The following is a 23,199-nucleotide window of genomic DNA, read 5'->3' as shown; positions in this document are numbered from 1 at the left end:
AACGTTAGAATTTGAGGATGCCGTAACACAATAAACGCAGAAACATCTCCCACAGCTCTCTGGTGTGTCCGTGAAAGCTGGTTCTGTCGCTGCCTATCTTAGCCACATGGCCGAGAAAACAGTGGAATTTGTGGATGCCGCAGCACCTAAACGCGTAAACATCTCCCAATGCTCTCTGATGGGACCTCCAATGTCCGTGAAAGCTGCTTCTGTGGTACCCTATCTTAGCCAAATGGCCGAGAAGTCGTTAGAATTTGTGGATGCCGCAGCACCATAAACGCAGAAACATATCCCGCTGATCTCCAGATGGACCTCCAATGTCCGTGAAAGCTGCTGCTGCCATATCCTATAATTGCCGATAAAAAATTACACTTTGTGGATGCCGCAACACCATAAACGCATAAACATTTCCCAGTGCTCTCTGGTGGGACCTCAAATATCCGTGAAAACTGCTTCTGCCGTACCCAATCTCAGACAAATGGCCGAGAACACGTCAGAATTTGTGGATGCCGCAGTACCATAAATGCAAAAGCATCTCCGACTGCTCTCTGGTGGTAGTCCAATATCCGTGACACCTGCTTCTGCCGTAGCGTAACTTACCCAAATGGCCGAGAAGACGTTAGAATTTGTGGATCCCTCCGCACCATAAACATCTCCCACAGCTCTCTGGTGGGGGATCCAAAGTCCGCGAAAGCTGCTTCTAAGTTACCTTATTTTAGCCAAATGACCGAGAAAATATTAGAATTTGTGGATGCCGCAGCACCATAAGCGCATAAGCATCTCCCATTGCTGTCACTGGAACCTCCAATGTCCGTGAGAGTTTGTTAAATATGTGGCACAAATAACAGCCGACGCGGAGTTACAAGCTCATACAGACGGTTATTGGCGTCCGCATGAGCCCAGAACCTAAAGATGGCTCCTTCGTTCCTGGTAGAACGCGCTCACGCACTCGCTGGCCCAAAGCTCGTCTTCTCCCAGCAGGCTGAACGCGGGAAATTCAACACATTTCCGACCGCGCAGTGGTGTCTCGTATGTACGGTCAGGCGTTTGCTGTATTACCTCCGTACGTGTCGATCCTTCCGCTTCCTCGACGTGGCATGAAGGTGTCAGCCTTCTACTTTTCGGACTCCCCCTTCAGTTGCCGAAGCTCCTCTCGCCTGTGAAAGCCGTTCTGTAGCCCTGTCACTGATGCCCATATTATTTTCTGAGTATGCATCTTCTTGGTTGAGCACTGAAGGTCGCTCTCGAATCCGCTGGGTAGCAGAGCGGTCTTGCACTCGCAACCGATCATGTGTTCCTGCTGCCTGGGAAAACCTCTGCAGAAGGCAATCCAGGCTAGCCACCTGCGCCTTTCTTCCTATCGTCTCCTTGTGCAGACAATCGAAGGTAAGTCCTTGCTGCCTCTTTCTTTTTTCCAATTCGTCCTGCTGGTGATGGGCGACCAACTGCCGATTCTTGAGCAGCATTGAGTAAGCCTGTCGTAGAACGCCCTCTGATGCAAGCAGCCATTTTCGCACCTCGTCCAACTTCTGAGTCAGCTTCTCCAGTTTGAACTCGTACTCATTCACTAATTCTGCCTGCGCAGGTTTCCTCATAGCTTCCTTTAATTTGTATTCGGTGTTCTCGCGATGAGTTCGTTCATCGATAAGCAGGAGTTGAAGTTCCTTCAGCTTGTTTTCATGGGCTCTGCGCTCCCACTCACGAGCAGTCTGCTCCTCGCGCAACTTCAATCGCAGCTCATACATCTTAGTTACCATTAAAGGTAACCGCTCGCTTTTGGTTAGCAAGAAAGTCCGGCTGCAGGCGCTGGAGTGTTTCTTTTTCCTGTAAGGTGATCTCGTCCAATCTTGTATAGTTTGTCTTGTCTGGCCGACTGATCATGTCCATGAATCGGGAGTCAACTGTCTTTGACGACGAGGGTTCCGTGCTCCCTTGTGAGGTCCACCGACGCTTCTGCATGGTAGTCATTGTTTTTTCGTTTCCTGGTCTGGAGACATCACCGGTCATTTTGACGTCTTCCCGGTGCTTTCGCCTTAGCTTATCTGGGTCGCACATACTGGTTGCATGACGACCTTTGCAGTCCGAGCATGTAATTGAACGCCTGCAATCCCTCGCTCGGTGACCTTTACATGTGCATCGAAAGCACCGCATGTCGGCAGAAAGAAGTCTCTTTTGGAGGGAACAGTGTATAAGTAAGACGTGGAGACCACGTCTTACTTATACACTGTTCCCTCCAAAATTGAGAAACAACGAAAGTCGCACCACGCACCCGGTGCAGTGGTGCCCCGACGAGCGAGAATTCGTTTCAAGCGCAGCTCCGGGTACGCGTGTTCGTGTGCTTTTCTTGTGTCCGCCGACGGTGGGCCACAGATTTCACCAGCGGCAGGGGCGATTCGTTGCTGGCACCCACCGCACGTTTCGATACCTGATGAATTTGTGCTCTCGGCCATTGCGCTGGTGATGACAACACATGTTCCAGGTCTTTATATATTTGTTCATCCGTCGTTTGCTTTGGTTTCATGAAGCGCAAGGCTACGAAAGGGGTATCTTTGCGTGTGCAACTGTATGCGTGCTGCTTGAAATGTGAGCGCTGACCACACGGACGCACACAGATGCAAAATATCGAAAATCGAAACGTTTATTTCTCTCCATTGTGCACAACGTCATCGAATCTTTTCAAAAGCCGAGAGTGCCAAAATTGTTGTCCTCTCGTCTCATCCCCCTCGCTATTGCAATATATAATACAACAACGAAACATCTGTCGCACCAACAACGAGCTGCACGAAGAGCGAAACATTCACCGCGCGCGCACGCAAAAACCGCGTCAGCCGGGGCGGCCGAGCGGGTGGAGACCAGCGTGCGGAAACATCCCCAGACAAGGCATACATTTCACGATTAGTACAATCACGCTTCCACCTCATTTTAGACTGCAATATTCTCACCCCCGAGGGGGTGAGTGGGCCGATCCCGGAGATAGTGCAATACCGGGCCAACCCGTGGCGGAGGTGAAGCAAGCTTCAAGCACTCCGCCCCATTCCAAAAATAAGTTTAATATCTTGGGTCCAAATAGGACCCGTATCAGATATTAAGCTGATAAGAACAGATTTTTTATTGAATGTTAAAGGAAGTGCGGTGGGGCTTGGAGAAACAGCCTGCACTGTTCACGTGGTGCTTGAGACGTCGACGGTCCGGGACCGACGAGTCGGCAGAGCGCGTGGAAGAACGTAGACGAAACCACACTTGAGCGGAGCACAGACACAGCACTAAGGAGCACCACAGGGGCGGGCAGCACACACACCACAATGACACAGCAGGGACTCTATGGACACGGAACACGGCACACACTCACATCACACACCGGGCGGGCGACCGGCGCCGACGTGGTCGTGGTAAATGCCGCGCGAGGCCGCGATCACGTCGCTCACGCACAACTTCTTGAAAAGTCGAAGGTACGGGCGTGAGCAGAACCGCCGTAGTACGCGGTCATTCTCCGGGTCCCACGAGCCGAGGGCCCCGACGAGTACCGCGTGGATGGAGACTCGCTGGTAGCGGCGCCGTAGGTATGTAGCCACGGGCTGATACTTGGCGAGTTTCTCATTCCTGGCGTTGGTGAACGCGGCCGGGGTGTTGTCAAAAGGGACACGCGACATCCAACACCAGGGCCTCCTCGCCGGAAACGAGGACGAGGTCTGGGCGCAGGGCAGTGTCTCCAACCGGGCGATTTTCGAAGGCCACCGTGAACTTCGTCGATGCAGCGGAGCGGATGCGGGCCACGATGGTGTTGTGGCGAGCCGTGTATGCCGCACTGCGAGTCATGCAGTGGCATAGCACGTGCGGCAGGGTCTCCCGAGCGTAACCGCACGTCCTGCACCTTTGGTCCCGGTCAGCCGTTCCCCACATGCGGGCTCCGTTCAGCGGCAGGAGGTTAAGCCGCGCACGGTGGATAAAACGCCAATCGGAGAACCGTGTGAATGCGCCGGTCCTGAAGAAGTGGGCGCTGGCGCGGTCCGCGGCAACACAGGCCATGACTTTGCCCTGGTTTGGTTGGTCATGGAGGGCAGTGTCCCGGTCCGACGCTTGATACTCGTGCAAGGAACGCATCACCCGACAGCGATGGGCAGGGGTGATGGTTGTGTCGCCAAAAGAAATGCGGGTGTCTGCCGGATCGAGTGACCAGGTGACGTGTAGTCGTCGGGACGCCTTCCGGGCCTCTGTCCAGACAGAGCGCAGCTGGGTGGCCGGCGCTCGGAAGACACCCTCCGTCTCTCCCGCCAGGAACGTTTCGAGCTCGGCGCGGGTAACTTCCCAGCCGAGACGAGCCGAGGCGACCGAGTAGGCGTCGGTGTGGGCCTGGTCCCGTAGCTCCAAATCGGCCGTGGTGAGGAGCTTGTAAGCGTTGTCAATGCGGCAGGCGTCGCTTAGTTCCGCCGCCAAGGGAATCGCCGCAGCTCCAGCCCTAGCGCTGCCATATACGTAGTGATTGGAGGCGTTGCTGGGGAGGTAGAGCGTCCTCTTGACTAGCGGCCGGATGGCGTCGTCTAGGCGTTGCCAGTCGGTCTTAGAGTGTACTCCGCATCGCATGGGAAAGTTCAGCGCCGGGAAGACGAAAGTACGCAGGGCGTCCAGTCGCTGCCACGGCGCTAACATTGACGCCATGATCTTCTGAGCCGTTGCGATGGCGGAGTCGATGGCGGGGCCGGTGGAAGGGATGACGCGGAAGCCGACCGGTCGACCAAGAAAACGCTGGGCGGCGAAGTCACGGACGACCGCGATGGGCGTTCCCGAGACCAAGAAGACCGTTGGGCGCATACCGACAGGCGTCGCTCCAGACAAGTGCATGGAAGAACACTTGGCTGGGTTCAAGGCGAGACCGAGGTCGGTTGCGAGGGCCTCGATGCGGTCAATACGGCGCTGGAGATCTTCTGGGGACGTCGCCAGGGGAGTAAGATCATCAGCGTACGCTAGTACGTTGTGCTCGGTGTCGTCGCCCTGCACGTCTCGGATTATCGGATCCACGACTAAGTTGAAGAGCAATCCGCTGAGTGGGCACCCTTGGCGTAGTCCGGCCAGGATGGGTATGGGCTCGGAGACGCCTTCGGCCGCGATGACGCACGTGCGGTTGCCGGTGTAAAGGTCGCCGATGAGTGCCGTGAACAGATCGCCAGCTCCGGCGCCTCGAAGTGCAGCGAGAAGGGCAGGGTGGGTGACCGATCCGTAAGCGTTTGTAAAGTCGAGCATCGCTGCGCAGAGGTCCGGGCCCCCGCCTCTGGCGGCGTCGAGTCGTCGCTGTAAGATGTAGTTCAGCTCAAAGACGCCGTCATAAGGCAGGAAACCCTTCTGGCAGCGGGATAGGACGTTATGGCGGAGGATCCAGTCCTGGAGCCGGGCAGCCAGGCACTTCGCATAAAGCTTCGATGCCGTACTGCCGAGGGCGATTGGCCGCCAGTTGCTGGGCACCTGGGGGTCGCCCTTCTTGTGAATTAACACGGTGCGGCTCGTGCGCCATGAGTCGGGTGTTCGTCGATGATGAACGCAAGCGTTGAAGAGCGCAGTCAGGAAGAGGGCTTCAGGGTCGACCGTCTTCCAGTGATGGTATGTGAGGCGGTCACCCCCTGGGGCCGTGTTTTCCGACTTGCGCAGACGCGTCAAGACCTCATCGGGTGTGAAAGGGGACATGTCGACTTCGCCCAGTGCAGGAGCGCGTCGGAACAGAAGCGACGTGTCTGCCGCTCTCGCCGCCCACTGTGGATCCCCAGTGATCTTGGAGCTCGGTGAGGGGGATGGTGCATTGGTGCGAGGGGCCATCGAGGATGAGACGTACGGCTCGGCGACGGTTGCGTCGGTATAAGCGCTGAATGTCAGCTGCATTGTCCGGGTTGATGAGACGTCTCGGACGATTGGTCGTAATCGGTGGAAGGTGGACAGCCTCCGTAGCCATGGAAACCGCCTGCGTCCAAGTCGCCTCGCACTCGTCCCAGGAATCCTCTGACGGAGGTTCGCGAAGGAGACGGCGTAATAGGCGAGCTTGGTTGGCGAGAAGAGCCGTGTGGTCTGGCGGGATGGCGGAGTCATGATCGGGATCGGCGGTGGACGCCTCAGAGGTGTCGTCGGCCGCGTCCATGAAAACGGAACTCTGGGTGTCGGGGCTCGCAGTGCCGTCGGATGGAGGAGGTGAAGTCGCTCTACGCGTTCCAGGCAACCCCAGGCCGGAACCCGATGGGCTTGTGCTTCGGGAGGGGTCCGGGAGGGGTGTGGTTGCGCGCGCTGGCGAGGTGTCCCCCAACGGCGGTGGTGTGAACATGTCTTCGGAGACATGATGACGAGCCGGTGAGCTGTCAGAGGTTGTGGTTCCGCCGGATGGAGATGGTGACTGGTCAGAAGGTCTGGGTGGTGGTGCAGACGACGGAAGTCGTCCTGAGGCGGCTGCCGTCGCGTCCTGTACGTCGTGCCAGCGCTCGTGGTTGATAAGTCCGCGGGCCGACGGGAACGCCTGCGGACACCGGACACAACGGTGCCGAGGGGCGGCCGTGTCGGCGGGCGTGGAGGTGGAGGCCAGGCATGGATGGCAGGAGGGGCGGGCGGGGAGCGACTCTGAACAGACAGAGCACAGATAGAGGCGCTCCTGCACCCGCTCACCGTGCTCGCGCTCCAGGTGGCGGCGAAGCGACTGGACGCGTGAGGTCCAGGACGCCCCACCGTACGACGTGTTGCAGCCACGTCGGATGCAGCGCAGCACCGCCGGAACGGGGAGAAAGATCCTCAGGATGCCTCGTGCCAAGGTAGGTGGCCGGGAACGCACCGGGGTGGGAGGCGAAGAGGAAGCCGGTGTCGAAGTCCCGTCCGAGGCAGAAGAGGAGGAGGAAGACCCCGGCCGGTGGCGTCGGGGCGCAGGGGGAGCCGGGGAGCCCGCAGGTGGTGGAGCCGGACGGCGGCGAGGACGTCCAGGGGGCGGTGGTGGTGGGAGCCCGCTCCGAGAGGGTCCCGGCTGGGCCGGGTCCTGTGGGGCTCCAGGCGTCCTTGTCCGAGGGCCAGGCATCTTCTCCCGGGTAGCAGGTCCAAGTCCGGGGCGGTCCGAGCAGCCGGGGGTCCAGGCAGGTCCAGGCGGCGGTGGTGGTCACAAGGACCAGGGCCCGTGGTGGTCGCCCGCAGGCATCGGCGACCGGGCCGGGAGAGGCAGGCAAGAAAAGGCGGTTGACGCTTACCAACTCCTCTCCCGGTGGTCGCCTCCTCCCTGGGGTGGGCCCGATGTGCTGCGCCGGTAGTGGGTCCAAGCCTGGTCCGCCGGTCCGCTCTTCCCTCCTAGTGGGTCCGCTGCTCCGCTCCAGGTCCGGGTTCCCTCCTGGTTCTCCAGGCTCCTCCGAGGTCCTCCGGAAGGCCAAAGAACGGATACTGGACCTTGTGGGGGTGGCCAAAGCCCACAAGGGACCGCCTCCGGCCTTCTGAGACCAAAGCTACTACACTTTGATCTTAGCCAAAAGGCCGAGAAGCGATAAGGAATTAATTGTCCTTAATTGGAGTGCAACATTTCAGACCACATTAACAGGTCCGGCAAACCACCAGGTAAATAACAGCAAAGCAATTCACCCGTCCGAGCACTGCAAAGTGGCCGTGTGCAACGAGCACGGTTTGGCGTGCTACACAGCATTGCTGTTACTCCAATCGCCAAAAAAATTCCTTCCCTGCATAAAAGAATTCTAAAACCATCAACTTGCTTTTGCAAAGCCTCTAAAAAAAACGCGAGTGGACGTACTCTCGCTCGCACGCTGACGTCACACACGACGCCGGTCGCAGCGTGATACCACACGACACGCAGAACACGAGCCAGCGCTTCTTTTTCGCGAACATTACTTGTAATGCTCGTGGCCAGCCATGGCACCAAAATGTGACCAACAGTACCCCCCCCCCCCCTTTCTTTTTTCCCCGAAAAAAAAAAAAAAATCCATTACGTCACACATCCAACATGGCTTCTGCCGGGGTACGCTGGCTGCCCAACGCCCCCGGAACGTCGACGTCAGGCACCGCGAAGAGGACGTGCCGACGGCATCAGCGTACTCCATGCATACCTCGAAACCGCCTTTCTCAGTTCCGACGTGACGGACACCGCACCGCCGCAGCCTGCGAGCCGTTCCTCAGGCAAGGAAAGACCTGCGGCGAGGCCGACCCATGAAGCCGTGCGTCATGTCACCAGCGTGTTTTGTGCTGCCGGTGAACGGGGGTGGCGTGTTGCGCGGTAATGGAACGTGGTGTGCCGTGCTCACGGGAATCGTGTAAATTTCAGAGGTGTGCACGGCACTTCGCGAACCACCAGCACCACAGCGAATTCGTTCACGAGTGGGGTCGTGAAGCTCCTTTTACGGCATGTCACGGTGCGAAGTGAACGTGTACACACACTGCCTAAGTCGCAAGCGACGCCTCCGGGCTTGAAATGTCCGCGATATCGAAGTTTTGCTGATTCCGAGGGGTAGGAGTGCTATGGTGGCGTGTACGAGCCGCCGGCACGGCGCTCCGGCGTCCGAGCGAGGCATGAGGCCGCACAAGCAGCGCGGAAAAGGTCGCGGAAATCAGTGGATAAGCGATCGCCTGGGCTTCTGGTGGAATGCAGGTGAGTTAATTGTGAATAGGCTTCGAGAGGCGGTTGATGAAATGAACGGCACCGTGTGGCAGCCTGCACCTACCTGACTTGAGAGATGCTTTTACCGAACAAGCTACGCACCGCTGATGGAATCCCTGGTCGTGCAGCTTGTTGTGCTTCATCTTCTTCTTCATCTTCTTCTTGACGCTGTTTCGCTGTTTGTGCCGGGCATTGCTGCGGTGGGTGCCAGCAACGAATCGCACCTGCCGCTGGTGAAATCTGTGGCCCACCGTCGGCGGACACAAGAAAAGCACACGAACACGCGCACCCGGCGCTGCGCTTGATACGAATTCTCGCTCGTCGGGGCACCACTGCACCGGGTGCGTGGTGCGACTTTCGTTGTTTCTCAATTTTGGAGGGAACAGTGCATAAGTAAGACGTGGTAAGAGAGAGACCACGTCTTACTTATACACCATTCCCTCCAAAAATAAGAAACAACGAAAGACGCACCACGTACCCGGTGCAGTGGTGCCCCGACGAGCGAGAATTCGTATCAAGCGCAGCGCCGGGTGCGCGTGTTCGTGTGCTTTTCTTGTGTCCGCCGACGGTGGGCCACAGATTTCACCAGCGGCAGGGGCGATTCGTTGCTGGCACCCACCGCACGTTTCGATACCTGATCAATTTGTGCTCTCGCCCATTGCGCTGGTGGTGACAACACATGTTCCAGGGCTTCATATATTTGTTCATCCGTCGTTTGCTTTGGTTTCATCAAGCGCAAGGCAAAGAAAGGGGTATCCTTGCGTGTGCAGCTGTATGCGTGTTGCTTGAAATGTGAGCGCTGACCAGACGGACGCACACAGACGCAAAATAAAAATCGAAAATCGAAACGTTTATTTCTCTCCATTGTGCACAACGTCATCGAATCTTTTCAAAAGCCGAGAGTGCCAAAATTGTTGTCCTCTCGTCTCATCCCCCTCGCTATTGCAATATATAATACAACAACGAAACATCTGTCGCACCAACAACGAGCTGCACGAAGAGCGAAACATTCACCGCGCGCGCACGCAAAAACCGCGTCAGCCGGGGCGGCCGAGCGGGTGGAGACCAGCGTGCGGAAACATCCCCAGACAAGGCATACATTTCACGATTAGTACAATCACGCTTCCACCTCATTTTAGACTGCAATATTCTCACCCCCGAGGGGGTGAGTGGGCCGATCCCGGAGATAGTGCAATACCGGGCCAACCCGTGGCGGAGGTGAAGCAAGCTTCAAGCACTCCGCCCCATTCCAAAAATAAGTTTAATATCTTGGGTCCAAATAGGACCCGTATCAGATATTAAGCTGATAAGAACAGACTTTATTGACGAGAATGTTGAGAGAAAGATCAGATGGGGTCTTGAGTAGTAGCCCGTAACGTGCGGGGGGGTCAGAAGAGAGGCGTCACGAGGGCAAGGACGGAGCATCCCGAAGGCGAGCACCGAAGGGCAACGCACAGGGATAGCACATCACGACAGCTGGCATACCACAACACAGCACACACACTAGGGCGAACGCTGTTGGCGGGAAGATCACGTGGTGGGAGGACGACCAGGACGAATGTGCTCGTGGTAGACGCCACGTGACGCCGCGATGGTGTCGCTCACGCACAGTTTCTTGAGAAGCCGCAGGTACGGCCGCGAGCAGAACCGCCGCAGGACGGAGTCGTTAGCCGGGTCCCAGGATCCAAGGGCGCCAACTATGATGGCGTGGACGGAGACCCGCTGGTAACGACGCCGAAGGTAGGCCGCGACAGGCTCGTATTTGGCGACCTTCTCGTTGCGTGTGTTGGTGAGGGCGTCCGGGGTGTTTTCGAACGGGCAGGCCACGTCGATGACAATGACGGTGCGGAGGCGGTGTACCACGGCGTTGTGTCGCGCCGTGTACGTGGCGCTGTGTGCCATGCAATGGCACACGACGTGCGGCAACGTCTCCCGGGCGTAGCCGCAGATGCGGCACCGCTGGTCTCGGTCCGCCTGTCCCCACATCCGGGCGCCGTTGAGGGGATGGAGGTTCAGTCTCGCCTTGTGAATAAACCGCCAGTCGGCGAAGTGGGTGTAAGCCCCCGTACGCATGAAGTGGGAGCTCGCCCGGTCAGCTGCGACGCATGCCAGGACCTTGCCCTGGTTGGGCTGGTCGTGGAGGGCCCTGTCGCGGTCGGCGGCCAGGATCTCGCGCAGGGACCGCATCACCCTGCAGCGGTGAGTCGGCGTTATGGTGGTGTCGCCGCAGGTGACCCGCACGTCCTCCGGGTCGAGGGTCCAGTAAACCTGAAGCCGGCGAGACGCTTTGCGCGCCTCCGTCCACACGGAGCGCAGCTGGCTGGCCGGGGCGCGGAACACGTCCTCGATGTTCCCCGAGAGGTAAGACTCGAGCTCGGCGCGGGTTGCTTCCCATCCAAGCCTCGCAGAGGCCACCGAGTATGCGTCGAGGAGTGCCATGTCCCGGAGTCCCCGGTCGGTCGTCGTGAGGAGCTTGTAGGCCGAATCCACCCGGCATATGTCGCTGAGTTCAGCCGCCACGGGGATGCCAGCAGCGCCGCCGCCAGCGCTGCCGTAGACATAGTTGTTGGACGCGTTGCCCGGCAGGTAAAGGGTCCTTTTGACCAGGGGACGTATGGCGTCGTCGAGGCGGCGCCAGTCCGTCTTGGTGAGGACCCCGCAGCGCATCGGGAAGTTGAGCGCCGGGTAGGCAAAGGTCCTGACGGCGTCAAGACGCTGCCACGGCGCCAACATCGATGCGAAAATCTTGCGGGCCTGGTCGATGGCCGTGTCGATAACAAACCCAGCCGACGTCGGCAGTCGGTAGCCCACGGGGCGGCCCAGGAACCGCTGCGGCTGGAAGTCGCGGAGAGCCGCAATGGTGGTCCCCGACACCAGGAAAGACGTCGGGCGCATCCCGACAGGCGTCGCGCCGCTGAGGTGAAGCGACGAGCACTTGGCGGGATTCAGGGAGAGACCGAGACTCGTGGCGAGGGCCTCTATCCTGTTTATGCGGCTCTGCCGGAGAACGGGCGACGTCGCCAGGGGGGTCAGATCGTCCGCGTAGGCCAAGATGTTATGGCCGTCGTCCTCGCCCTGGACGTCGCGGACGATCGGATCGATGGCCAGATTGAAGAGGAGGCCGCTGAGGGGGCATCCTTGGCGAAGCCCGGCCAAGATGGGGACTGGCTGGGAGGTGCCCTCGGCGGCGACCAGACACGTGCGGTTGCCGGCGTAAAGGTCGGTGATCAGGTCCGTGAAGACGTCACCGGCGCCGGCACCGCGAAGGGCATCGAAGAGGGCCTGATGGGGGACAGACCCGTACGCGTTCGTGAAATCGAGCAGCGCCGCGCAGAGGTCGGGGCCACCGGCTCTGGCAGCGTCGAGACGGTGCTGGAACACGTAGTTGAGCTCGAACACTCCGTCGTACGGGGGAAAGCCCTTCTGGCAGTGGGATAGGACGAGGTGTTGGAGGGCCCACGTCTGAAGCCGGGCGGCAAGGCACTTGGCATACAGCTTCGAAGCTGTACACCCCAAGGCAATGGGCCGCCAGTTGCTGGGGATGTTCGGGTCTCCCTTCTTGTGAATGAGCACCGTCCGCGAGGTGCGCCACGCGTCGGGTGTGCGACGGTGATGGACGCAGGCGTTGAAGAGTGCCATCAGGAACCGCGCTTCAGGGTCAACCGCCTTCCAATGGTGGCAGGTCAAGCGGTCGGTCCCTGGAGCGGTATTCTCCGACTTGCGGAGACGGAGCAGCACCTCGTCGGGAGCGAACGGCGACAAGTCGACGGGTTCCGGAGCAATGGGGCGCCTGAAGAGGAGCGACGTGTCCGCCGTCCTCTCAGACCACGTCGATCCCCAGTGGTCCTCAAGATCCTGGAGCGGTATCTCACACGGTCTGGACGGGCCCTCTAGTATTAGACGCACGGCGCGCCGACGATTGCGTCTGTAAAGCCGTTGTATGTCGGCCGCGTTTGCCGGGTTCAGAGGGCGCCGGGGCCGATCGGTCGTCAGGGGGGTAGTTGGACCGCCTCGGACGCCAGGGTGACCACCTGTGCCCACGCGGCCTCACAACGGTCCCAGGAATCCTGAGACGGAGGCTCGCGTATAAGTTGGCGCAGGAGCCGTGCTTGGTACCCGAGGAGGTCGGTGTGGTCTGGGGGCATGTCCAGGACGGGGTCCTCGACAGGAGGAGACCCGGGGGGGTCATTGGCCTCGTCCGGGTCAGCGCCGTCATCTGTCGCGGGTTCGGGTGAGGTGGACGGCGACTGTGAAGGCGAGGGCTGCGACTGTGGCATCCCGGTGTCGTGCGCAGGTGACGTCGCGTCTCGGGTAGAGGACCCGAGTGGTGACACCGAGGCCTGGCCAGTGGGGCTCGGCACGCTTGGAGGACCTGGTGACGGCGTTGCCTGTGGCAAGGCGTCGAGGAGAGGGGTCTCGGCACGGTCGCCGAGAGGAGGAACTTGGGGTGCAGGGCCTGTGGGAGCGGGCCCGGTAGATCCTGCGGACCGAGCTGCAGCGTCCTGCGTCTGGTGCCAGGTGCGGTGGTTGTAGAGGCCCCGGGCAGACGGGAACGACTGCGAGCAGCGGTCACACTGGTGTTGACCCGGAGGGGGGCGCTCGGACATCTGCGCCGTTTCCAGGCAGCTGTGGTATAAAGGGCGTGCCCGGATGGTCTCAGCACAGATGGTGCAGACGTAGACCCTGCTCCTGATCCTTTGGCCATGCTCGGTCTCCAGGTGACGGCGGAGCGACTGGACGCGAGCCGTCCAAGAGGACCCGCCGTAGGAGGTTCCGCAGCCCCTCTTAGGACAGCGGACGAGGCGAGGGACCGGGAAGAAGATGGTAATCTCCTGGCGGGCCAAGGTCGGCTGGCGCGGTCGAACCGTGGCCGGGGTTCCGGAGCTGCCGCTCGAGTCCGTGGCGGTGGAGTCGTCCCGCCGTGGTCGGCGACGTGGTGGTGACGCCGGCGGAGAAGAGCCGGACGTCGCCGGCCGCCTTCGGTGAGAAGGCGCCGGTGGCCGCTGGCTGGACGGGCCAGGGACGGCAGCGGCAGGGCCACCACTTTCTTTTAATTTTATTTATCTGTTCAGGTGGCGGAGACTTCGAATTGGGGCGGGCATCCCGAGGCCAGTCTCGGGTCCAGGCAGCAGGTCCGGGCAGCAGGGGGTCCAGGCGGCAGCAGGTCCAGGTGGTCCCGGGCGGCGGCGGTGGCGGTCACGAGGACCGGGGCCCGTGGTGGTCGCCCGCAGGCATCGGCGACCGGGCCGGGAGAGGCAGGCAAGAAAAGGCGGTTGACGCTTACCAACTCCTCTCCCGGTGGTCGCCTCCTCCTGGGGTGGGCCCGATCCGCTTCGCCGGTAGTGGGTCCAAGTCTGGTCCGCCGGTCCGCTCCTCCCTCCTAGTGGGTCCGCTGCTCTCCTCCAGGCGCTTGGTCACTCCTGGTTCCTCCAGGCTCCTCCGAGGTCCTCCGGAAGGCCAAAGAACGGATACGAGACCTTGTGGGGGTGGCCAAAGCCCACAAGGGACCGCCTCCGGCCTTTTGAAATCAAACACTTTGATCTTAGCCAAAAGGCCGAGAAGCGATAACGAATTAATTGTCCTTAATTGGACTGGAACATTTCAGACCACATTAATAGGTCCGGCAAACCACCAGGTAAATAACAGCAAAGCAATTCACCCGACCGAGCACTGCAAGGTGGCCGTGTGCAACGAGCACGGTTTGGCGTGCTACACTGCATTGCTGTTACTCCAATCGCCACAAAAATTCCTTGCCTGCATAAAAGAATTCTAAAACCATCAACTTGCTTTTGCAAAGCCTCGAAAAAAAACGCGAGTGGACGTACTCTCGCTCGCGCGCTGACGTCACACACGACGCCGGTCGCAGCGTGATACCACACGACACGCAGAACACGAGCCAGCGCTTCTTTTTCGCGAACATCACGTTTACTTGTAATGCTCGTGGCCAGCCATGGCACCAAAATGTGACCAACAGTACCCCCCCCCCCCCTTTCTTTTTACCCCCGAAAAAAAAAAAAATCCATTACGTCACACATCCAACATGGCTTCTGCCGGGGTACGCTGGCTGCCCAACGCCCCCGGAACGTCGACGTCAGGCACCGCGAAGAGGACGTGCCGACGGCATCAGCGTACTCCATGCATACCTTGAAACCGCCTTTCTCAGTTCCGACGTGACGGACACCGCACCGCCGCAGCCTGCGAGCCGTTCCTCAGGCAAGGAAAGACCTGCGGCGAGGCCGACCCATGAAGCCGTGCGTCATGTCACCAGCGTGTTTTGTGCTGCCGGTGAACGGGGGTGGCGTGTTGCGCGGTAATGGAACGTGGTGTGCCGTGCTCACGGGAATCGTGTAAATTTCAGAGGTGTGCACGGCACTTCGCGAAACACCACCACAGCGAATTCGTTCACGAGTGGGGTCGCGAAGCACCTTTTACGGCATTTCACGGTGCGAAGTGAACGTGTACACACACTGCCTAAGTCGCAAGCGACGCCTCCGAGCTCGAAATGTCCGCGATATCGAAGTTTTGCTGATTCCGAGGGGTAGGAGTGCTATGGTGGCGTGTACGAGCCGCCGGCACGGCGCTCCCGCGTCCGAGCTAGGCATGAGGCCGCACAAGCAGCGCGGAAGAGGTCGCGGAAATCAGTGGATAAGCGATCGCCTGGGCTTCTGGTGGAATGCAGGTGAGTTAATTGTGAATAGAGTGGTTACGGGCGGGCTTCGAGAGGCGGTTGATGAAATGAACGGCACCGTGTGGCAGCCTGCACCTACCTGACTTGACAGATGTTTTTACCGAACAAGCTACGCACCGCTGATGGAATCCCTGCTCGTGCCGCTTGTTGTGCTTCATCTTCTTCTTGACGCTGTTTGTGCCGGGCATTGCTGCGGTGGGTGCCAGCAACGAATCGCCCCTGCCGCTGGTGAAATCTGTGGCCCACCGTCGGCGGACACAAGAAAAGCACACGAACACGAGCGCCCGGAGCTGCGCTTGAAACGAATTCTCGCTCGTCGGGGCACCACTGCACCGGGTGCGTGGTGCGACTTTCGTTGTTTCTCAATTTGGGAGGGAACAGTGCATAAGTCTTACTATGCACTGTTCCCTCCAAAATCGACGCCCTCCGCGGATCCGCGGAGGGCGTCGAGCAGGGCCCCATGGGGGACCGATCCATACGCGTTGGTGAAGTCCAGTAGAGCCGCGCACATATCTGGACCGCCAGAGCGCGCCCCATCGAAGCGGTGCTGGAAACACCGTTGAAGGGGAGAAAGCCCTTTTGGCAGTGAGATAGGACGCGATGCTCCGTGACCCAAGACAGGAGGCGGGCGGCGAGGCACTTGGCGTATAGCTTGGAAGCCGTACTGCCAAGTGCAATGGGCCGCCAGTTGCTGGGTATCGCCGGGTCACCCTTCTTGTAAATGAGGACGGTCCTCGAGGTGCGCCAGGAGTCCGGCGTGCGACGATGGTGAATGCACGCGTTGAACAGCGCCGAGAGGAACCGGGCCTCCGGGTCCACGGACTTCCAATGATGGTAGGTGAGGCGGTCCGAACCCGGGGCGGTGTTCTCGGCTTTCCTGAGGCGCAAAAGGACCTCGTCCTCGGAGAAGCGTGAGGTGTCGACAGGGGCCGGGGCTGCCGGTCGTTGAAAGAGGAGGCGGGTGTCGGCCGTACGTGCTGCCCAGGTCGTCCCCAATGATCCTGCAGCTCCTGCAAGGGGATCGCGCAGGGGCGGGAGGGGCCCTCGAGGATCAGGCGAACGGGCCGCCGACGGTTGCGCCGGTACAGGCGCTGGATGTCGGCGGCGTTCGCGGGGTTTATCTGGCGGGGCGCACTTGCCGACGATGTAGTAGGGAGGCGGACGGCAGCCACCGCTAGAGCGACGGCCTGGGTCCAAGCCTCCTCACAAGCCTTCCAGGACTGGGCAGAGGGGGCTTCTCGCAGTGTAGACCGCAGGGCGCGGACCTGTTCCGCAAGCAGGTGGGTGTGGTCCGGGGGAAGGTTCATGGCCGGCTCGTCCACGGGGGCATCGGCGACGTAGGCCTCCAGGACATCCGGGCCAGGGTCATCAGGCGCCTCAGGCTCCGAGGGAGCCGGTGACGTCGTGGAGGACCACGAGGCGGTCGATGCGGCCCTTGCAGATGGAGCACGGGATGCCGGGGGCGGCGATGCGGGCGAGCGTGAGATATCGCGCGGTGTGGACGGCGGGAGAGAAGGTTGGCCACGGACGGGCCGAGGAGCCGCCGATGGTAGTGGCGGTGATGGGGACCGGGGTAGACTCGGCAGGGAGGGCGTATGCGGCCTCGGGCTTTCGGGAGGGGGTGCTCCCGATGGCGTTGTAGAGGCCGAGGGCGGGACCGGGGGCGGGGGCGACGAAGTCCGGGCAGGCGGGCCGGCCACGTCGTACAAGTCGTGCCACCGCAAATGCGCATCTAGGTGGTGCGGCAGCCGGAACTCCCGAGGGCATCGGGAGCACACCAGACCTGACTCGACGGGCGTGGACGTCTGTGGGTCGTCGGCACCGCAGAAGTGGCGTTGCGGTTGAGCCGGGAGTGTCGCCTCGCAGCCAGCACAGAGGGTGACGCGGTCCCGTACCGCGACGCCGTGGGCGCCCTCGAGATGCCGCCGCAGGTAGCGCACGCGGAGGCTCCACGACGAAGTCGTGTAAACCGCGTCGCAGCCGCGGTGAGGGCAGCGAAGGGTGCCGGGCACGGGAAAGAAGACTGTGAACACACCGTTGTTGACGACCGGAGGGCGGGGCTCGACCTGGGGAAGAGCAGGCGAAGAGGGCGGTCGAGGGGTCGCGGCCGAGGCCGCAGAGCCCGGGCGCGGTCGTCGAGGTGGCGGCGGCACCGGCGAGTCGGTGGTGGAAGTCGCCGGTCGTCTTCGAGGCGGCCGGGGTGAAGGGCCTTGCTGCGGCGAGGCAGTGGACGGCGTCGAGGTTCCGCCCGAGGCCACGGTGGAAGCTGGCGTCCCGGGCCGAAGGCGTCGGGGCGCAGGAGGCGTCGGGGAACCCGCAGCCGCAGGCGCAGGCCGTCGCCGAGTCCGGGCGGCAGGTGGCGGTGGCGCGGGGCCAGGCCGGGAGGGCCCAGGCTGGGCCGGGTCTCCCGGTGCGGCAGGCCTCTTCCTCCGGGGGCCGGGCATCCTCGAGGGCCAGGCAGCAGGTCCGGGCAGCAGGGGGTCCGGGCAGCAGGTCCAGGCAGGCCCAGGCGGCGGCGGTGGCGGTCACGAGGACCGGGGCCCGTGGTGGTCGCCCGCAGGCATCGGCGACCGGGCCGGGAGAGGCAGGCAAGAAAAGCTTGTAGACGCTTACCAAGTCCTCTCCCGGTGGTCTCCTCGTCCTGGGGTGGGCCCGAGCCGCTGCGCCGGTAGTGGGTATGAGCCTGGTCCGCCGGGCGCCTCTTTCCTCCTAGTGGGCCCGGTCCTTGTTCCCGAGCCGCTGGTCCCTCCTGGTCGGTCCGGGGTCCTCCAGAAGTCCTCCTGGACGGCCAAAGTCCGTATACAGGTCCTTGCAGGGTGGCCAAAGCCCACAAGGGACCGCCTCCGGCCTTTTGAGATCAAAGCTACTACAACAAAGGGAAGTTTATTACCCTTGTGACACAGAAACCATTTACATCCGTCTTCACCGACAATGGATCTTCTTGTCGCGGTCGCGCGCAATAATCACTGATGGTCGGGTTTTTATATAAAGGCAAAATCCACACTCGCAGCAAAGGGACACGTCGCCACTAAGGGATTATACAAATTCTAGTGGGGCTAAGGTGGTATGTGTGAATACTGGTCCCGCGACACTTGTTTCGCAAGTACACATGACCCAGCCGGGTCTACTGTCAACAAAATTTGCCCGTTATACAATTCGATTTGCCCGGGGAAAGCGCAGGCTAAAACAGAAAGCACCTTCCTGTATTGTTCACTCGTCTAATGCAACACAGCATCAAATTATACAATCACATTTGTGCAATAATTAGCGTGGTCAAACCATTTCCGGAGTATTTACGCCAAGGGGGGGGGGGGGTTAGTATGGGCTGATGGGGAGGGAGAGCTTCCCCTCCTTAACAAAAAAGAATTTCGTGTGCCAGCGGCGCAGGAACTTTTCCTCGCCGCCGGCCTCAAGTTCTTTCGATAAAAAGGCCCAGAGCAGCCTTTTTATTTTAGATACGGCGGGGAAGGCGGCTCTTCTTGGAGTGCTCCTTGCCTCCGCCAGGCACCTTCTCTGCCAAAGGACCAACATCGTGTACGCCACTATGAGCCTCGCGAAGGCGCCCTTACTCCGCCCGTGAGCAGGTGGGGTGCGAATGCCAAAAGTTCGCGCAACAAGGCGCCACACTGGTTTAGCGGCATTGCACTCGAAGAGTGCATGCTCTTGGGTCTCAGTCACGCGGCAATTAGGGCAACGAGCGTCGGGGACTATGCCCCACTTGTGGAGTCTTTGTCTGGTCGGGAGCACTCTCCACATCTTCTTCCATAGGAAGTCCTGTGTTTCTCGCGGGAGACCGCTGATCGCCGTTGCTTTCTCCTTTTTTGCGCGTTTGATTTTTGCCCTGTCTTCGTTCCCTAGCTGGTTTACTGTCAGTGTTTCGACTATTCGAGCCGGCGGTTCGTCATCAACATCGCAAGTGGGGGCCTCCTTATCTAGCATGCGCTTGGTGTTAGAGGCAGCTTTGTAGAAGGAAGACGGGGTCTCGGCCATCGGCCCGGGGTGCTTGTCCGCGTCTAGGAAGCTATTGTTCGTGCTGCACCAGTATAATAGCTGTCCTCTCCCGATGTAGTGGCCGGCCTTGTAGAGGAGCCGGGCTGTTTTCAGTGCAAGCACATGGCTGGTGGTAAGCACGTGTGGGAGTCCTAGCCCCCCTTCGTTCTCAGGCAGCTGCAGGAGGTTCCGCCTCACTGGAGCCGGCTTTCCGTCCCACAGCAAGGTGTTGATGATCTTGTCGAGCTGGGTGGCCGTTTTTTGGGGCATTGTAGCGACTCTGCTCGCGTAGAAGGCGAAGGCGCAAATCCTGGTTTTCACAGCCAAGGCCTTCTCACGGAGAGTAAGGTCCATGAGTCTCGCGCGCTCAGTCAACTGACGTGCCCTCTCTAGTGCTTTGTGCCACGTGGTCGCCGCCACGCCTTCGCACGTGTAGTAAATTCCCAGCACCTTCACAACGGAGACGACTTCAATGCGGCCAATCGAGTCCTTGGGGAATGAGCCAAACAGAAGCGCTTTGCTTTTTGACTCGTTTATTTCCGCTCCTGACGCCACAGCGTACGTGCGGAAAATGTTGCGGAAACGTTCAAGGCTGCGCGTGTCTCTTAGGAAAAGAGAAACGTCGTCCGCATAGGCGAGGACTTTAATCTCTTCCATCCCTGTGAGTGGGAATCCTCTTATGTGCTCGTCTCTTGACACGCTCGTCAGCAGCGGTTCGATTGACAAAATGAAGAGGGTTGGCCCCAACGGGCAACCTTGCCGAATGCCTCTTGTGTAGTCAAATCCGTCCGTTGCCGAGCCGTTAATGACGACGCTGCACGACAGATCCTTGTAGAGAAGCCTCACCAACTCAACAAAGTCCGCTGGCAAGCCGAACTCCCGCAAGGTCTCAAATAAGTAACTGTGCCTCACCCTATCGAACGCCTTGGACTGGTCGAGCGAGAGAAAGGCTCCTGTGAGCCTCTTCGTTGTCGCATATTCGAATACGTCCCTGGTGACTGTCAGGTTGGCGAAACCAGATCGACCAGGTACGGCGCAAGATTGATGCGGGGCAATGATGTCTGGTAGGAAGTGTTTAAGTCGGTTGTTTACTATCGCCGCCACGATCTTGTAATCAACATTTAGTAGTGTGATCGGGCGCCAAGAAAATGGGTCGTTTGGTGGCGCGCCTTCCTTCAGAAGTAGGACTATCCTACCGGCGCCGAAAGATCTGGGTTTCTTGCGTTGCCTAAAGACGATGTTCACTAGTTCGAGGAGCGGACCCCCCAAAGTCTCAAAGAAGGTGGTGTAAAACCCCGCTGTTAGGCCGTCTGTTCCTGGGGCGGAATTCGGAGGCATATTCCTGATGGCGCAACGCAGTTCGTCAAGCGAGGCCTCGCCACAAAGGGTGGAATACTCCTCTTCGTCGAGGCGTTGGAGGCTCCTGCAGAGGTCCCCGATATGTCGCGGGTCGGGTCCGACCGCACTAGAGTCAGCTTCCTGAAAGAGGGCCATGAAGTGACTGCGGAAGATAGCTGTGCAAGGGGGTTTATTAACGACTTCTGGTAGCAGGTAGACCGCAGGTCCAGCGAGAAACAAGCAGGCTCTGCAACCACAGCTCGCGATCAGCGCTCGCGCCTTTGCACCAAGAGATGATCCCACTATTGGATGCCTTGCTCTTTCACCGCTACAATACCCCGGCGACGAAGAGGAGCCATCCTGGCGACCCAAGGTGACGAGAGGACAGGAGGGTCGTAGTAGGGCTTGAGGCGGCTGACGTGGACCGTCTCACGACCAAGACGGCGCTTGTCCGTGGACGGCTGGACCGGCTCAATCACATAGGTGACAGGAGAGGGGCACTTGATGACGCGGTAAGGGCCGGTATACTTCGGTGCAAACTTGGGAGTCAGGCCAGGAGAGTGAAAAGGCAGTCGAAGCCACACGAGGGAGCCGACGGGGAAAGTGTCCGGGGCCACATCACGGTCATGGCGAACTTTTTGGAGGGCTTGATTATCCGCCGTGAATGACCGTGCGAGCTGACGACATTCTTCAGCATATTCAGCCATTTCGGAAACTGGGCTGAATTCCGAGGCATCGGGATTGTACGGCAGTATTGTGTCGAGAGTGCTGCATGGCTCGCGGCCATACAAAAGAAAGAATGGGGGAAAGCCTGTTGTGGATTGTGTCGCAGTATTGTATGCGTACGTGACGAAAGGGAGAATGACATCCCAATTGGAGTGGTCAGAATCAATATACATAGTAAGCATGTCTCCCAGTGTGCGGTTGAAACGTTCCGTTAGGCCGTTCGTCTGAGGATGGTAGGCCGTTGATGTGCGGTGCACTGTACGGCATGAGTGAAGAAGCTGTTGGAGAACTTCCGACAAAAAACACGCGACCTCTGTCACTCAGTAGCTCCCGTGGTGCCCCATGACGAAGGACGAACCGATGCAAGATGAAGGTGGCAACGTCACGAGCACCAGCCGAAGGTAGCGCTGCCGTTTCGGCGTATCTTGTCAGATGGTCGGCAGCTACAATCACCCATCGATTACCGGCAACAAAGCACGGAAGTGGGCCGTATAGGTCAATCCCAACACGGTCAAATGGGCGTGCAGGACATGGTAGAGGCTGCAGTTGACCGGGTGAATGAGGAAATGTCTTACGTTGTTGACACATGGAACATGAGCGAATGTATTTTCGCACAAATGTGTACATACCCCGCCAGTAGTAACGTTGGCGGATCCGCTCATACGTTTTTAGCGCACCAGCGTGTGCATGTTGCGGTTCAGCGTGAAAATATGCGCAGACATCAGACCGCATATGGCTGGGTATGACGAGCAGCCATTTACGACCTGCCACTTGATAGTTGCGACGGTATAGTAGGGCATCCCGTATCGCGAAATGCGTTGCCTGGCGGCGAAGAGCCCTCGGGTACCCGGAAGTTGATGAGTCGGAGAGCATATTCAAGAGAGAGACAATCCAAGGGTCCTTTCGCTGTTCAGATGGCATGTCGGTGACGCTAACAGCGGTGAGGGTGAAGTCAATGGTTGAGCTTTCCTTTTCATCGGATATCACGGGTGATCGTGAGAGAGCATCTGCGTCAGAATGCTTTCGCCCCGATCGGTAGACGACGCGAATGTCGAATTCTTGTAGGCGAAGTGCCCAACGTCCAAGCCGACCAGAAGGATCTTTCAGCGACGCCAACCAACAGAGTGCGTGATGGTCAGTCACCACGTCGAAAGTTTGGCCGTACAAATAGGGGCGAAACTTGTTTAATGCCCACACAATCGCGAGGCACTCCTTTTCGGTTACAGAGTAGTTGACTTCCGCCTTGGTGAGGGCACGGCTGGCATAGGCGACCACATACTCCGTAAAACCAGGTTTTCGTTGCGCGAGTACTGCACCGAGGCCAACGCCACTGGCGTCCGTGTGTACCTCGATTGGCGCAGTTGGGTCGTAATGCCGCAGGACGGGCGGCGAAGTAAGTAGGTGGCGCAGAATAGTGAAGGATTCGTCACAGGCTTGCGTCCAAGTCGAAAGATCCGCAGGGCCAGCAAGGAGTTTGGTGAGCGGGGCGATGACGGAAGCGAAGTTCCGGACAAAGCGACGAAAATACGAGCACAGGCCCACAAAGCTCCGTAGTTCTTTAACTGTAGTCGGCTTTGGAAATTCAGCAACAGCGCGAAGTTTGTCAGGGTCGGGTAGGATGCCGTCTTTTGAAACGACATGACCAAGTATGGTGAGTTGCTGAGCCCCGAAGTGGTATTTCTTCAGGTTAAGCTGAAGGTTTGCGTTGGTAAGGCACTGGAGAATATTGCGCAGACGAGTGAGATGCGAGGTGAAATCGGGTGAAAAAACGACAATGTCGTCAAGATAGCACAAGCATATCTTCCATTTGAGACCGCGTAAAATGCTGTCCATCATTCGCTCGAAC

General features: G+C 59.3%; 1 protein-coding gene, 1 non-coding gene and 1 pseudogene across 2 annotated transcripts; all 3 read right to left on the bottom strand.

Annotated features, from left to right (window-relative positions):
- Positions 1-2,951: 2,951 nt before the first annotated feature.
- LOC119375693 (U2 spliceosomal RNA) lies at positions 2,952-3,128 on the bottom strand (annotated as a pseudogene).
- Positions 3,129-3,350: 222 nt separating this feature from the next.
- Positions 3,351-7,871, bottom strand: LOC125756450 (uncharacterized). Its single transcript, XM_049411254.1, has 4 exons — positions 7,849-7,871; positions 6,702-7,395; positions 3,644-6,591; positions 3,351-3,600 (listed from the first exon to the last, which is right to left on the bottom strand). Exons 1-4 carry the CDS (start codon positions 7,869-7,871, stop codon positions 3,351-3,353), a joined length of 3,915 nt encoding a protein of 1,304 aa, XP_049267211.1.
- Positions 7,872-9,775: 1,904 nt separating this feature from the next.
- Positions 9,776-9,958, bottom strand: LOC119375692 (U2 spliceosomal RNA). The gene has a single exon (XR_005180440.1). It is a non-coding gene; the product is annotated as a U2 spliceosomal RNA (small nuclear RNA).
- Between the last annotated feature and the right edge of the window lie 13,241 nt (positions 9,959-23,199).

This window comes from Rhipicephalus sanguineus, chromosome 11 (genome assembly GCF_013339695.2).
Source record: "Rhipicephalus sanguineus isolate Rsan-2018 chromosome 11, BIME_Rsan_1.4, whole genome shotgun sequence".
Lineage (NCBI taxonomy): Eukaryota > Metazoa > Arthropoda > Arachnida > Ixodida > Ixodidae > Rhipicephalus > Rhipicephalus sanguineus.
This window is presented reverse-complemented; position numbering and strand designations above follow the sequence as displayed.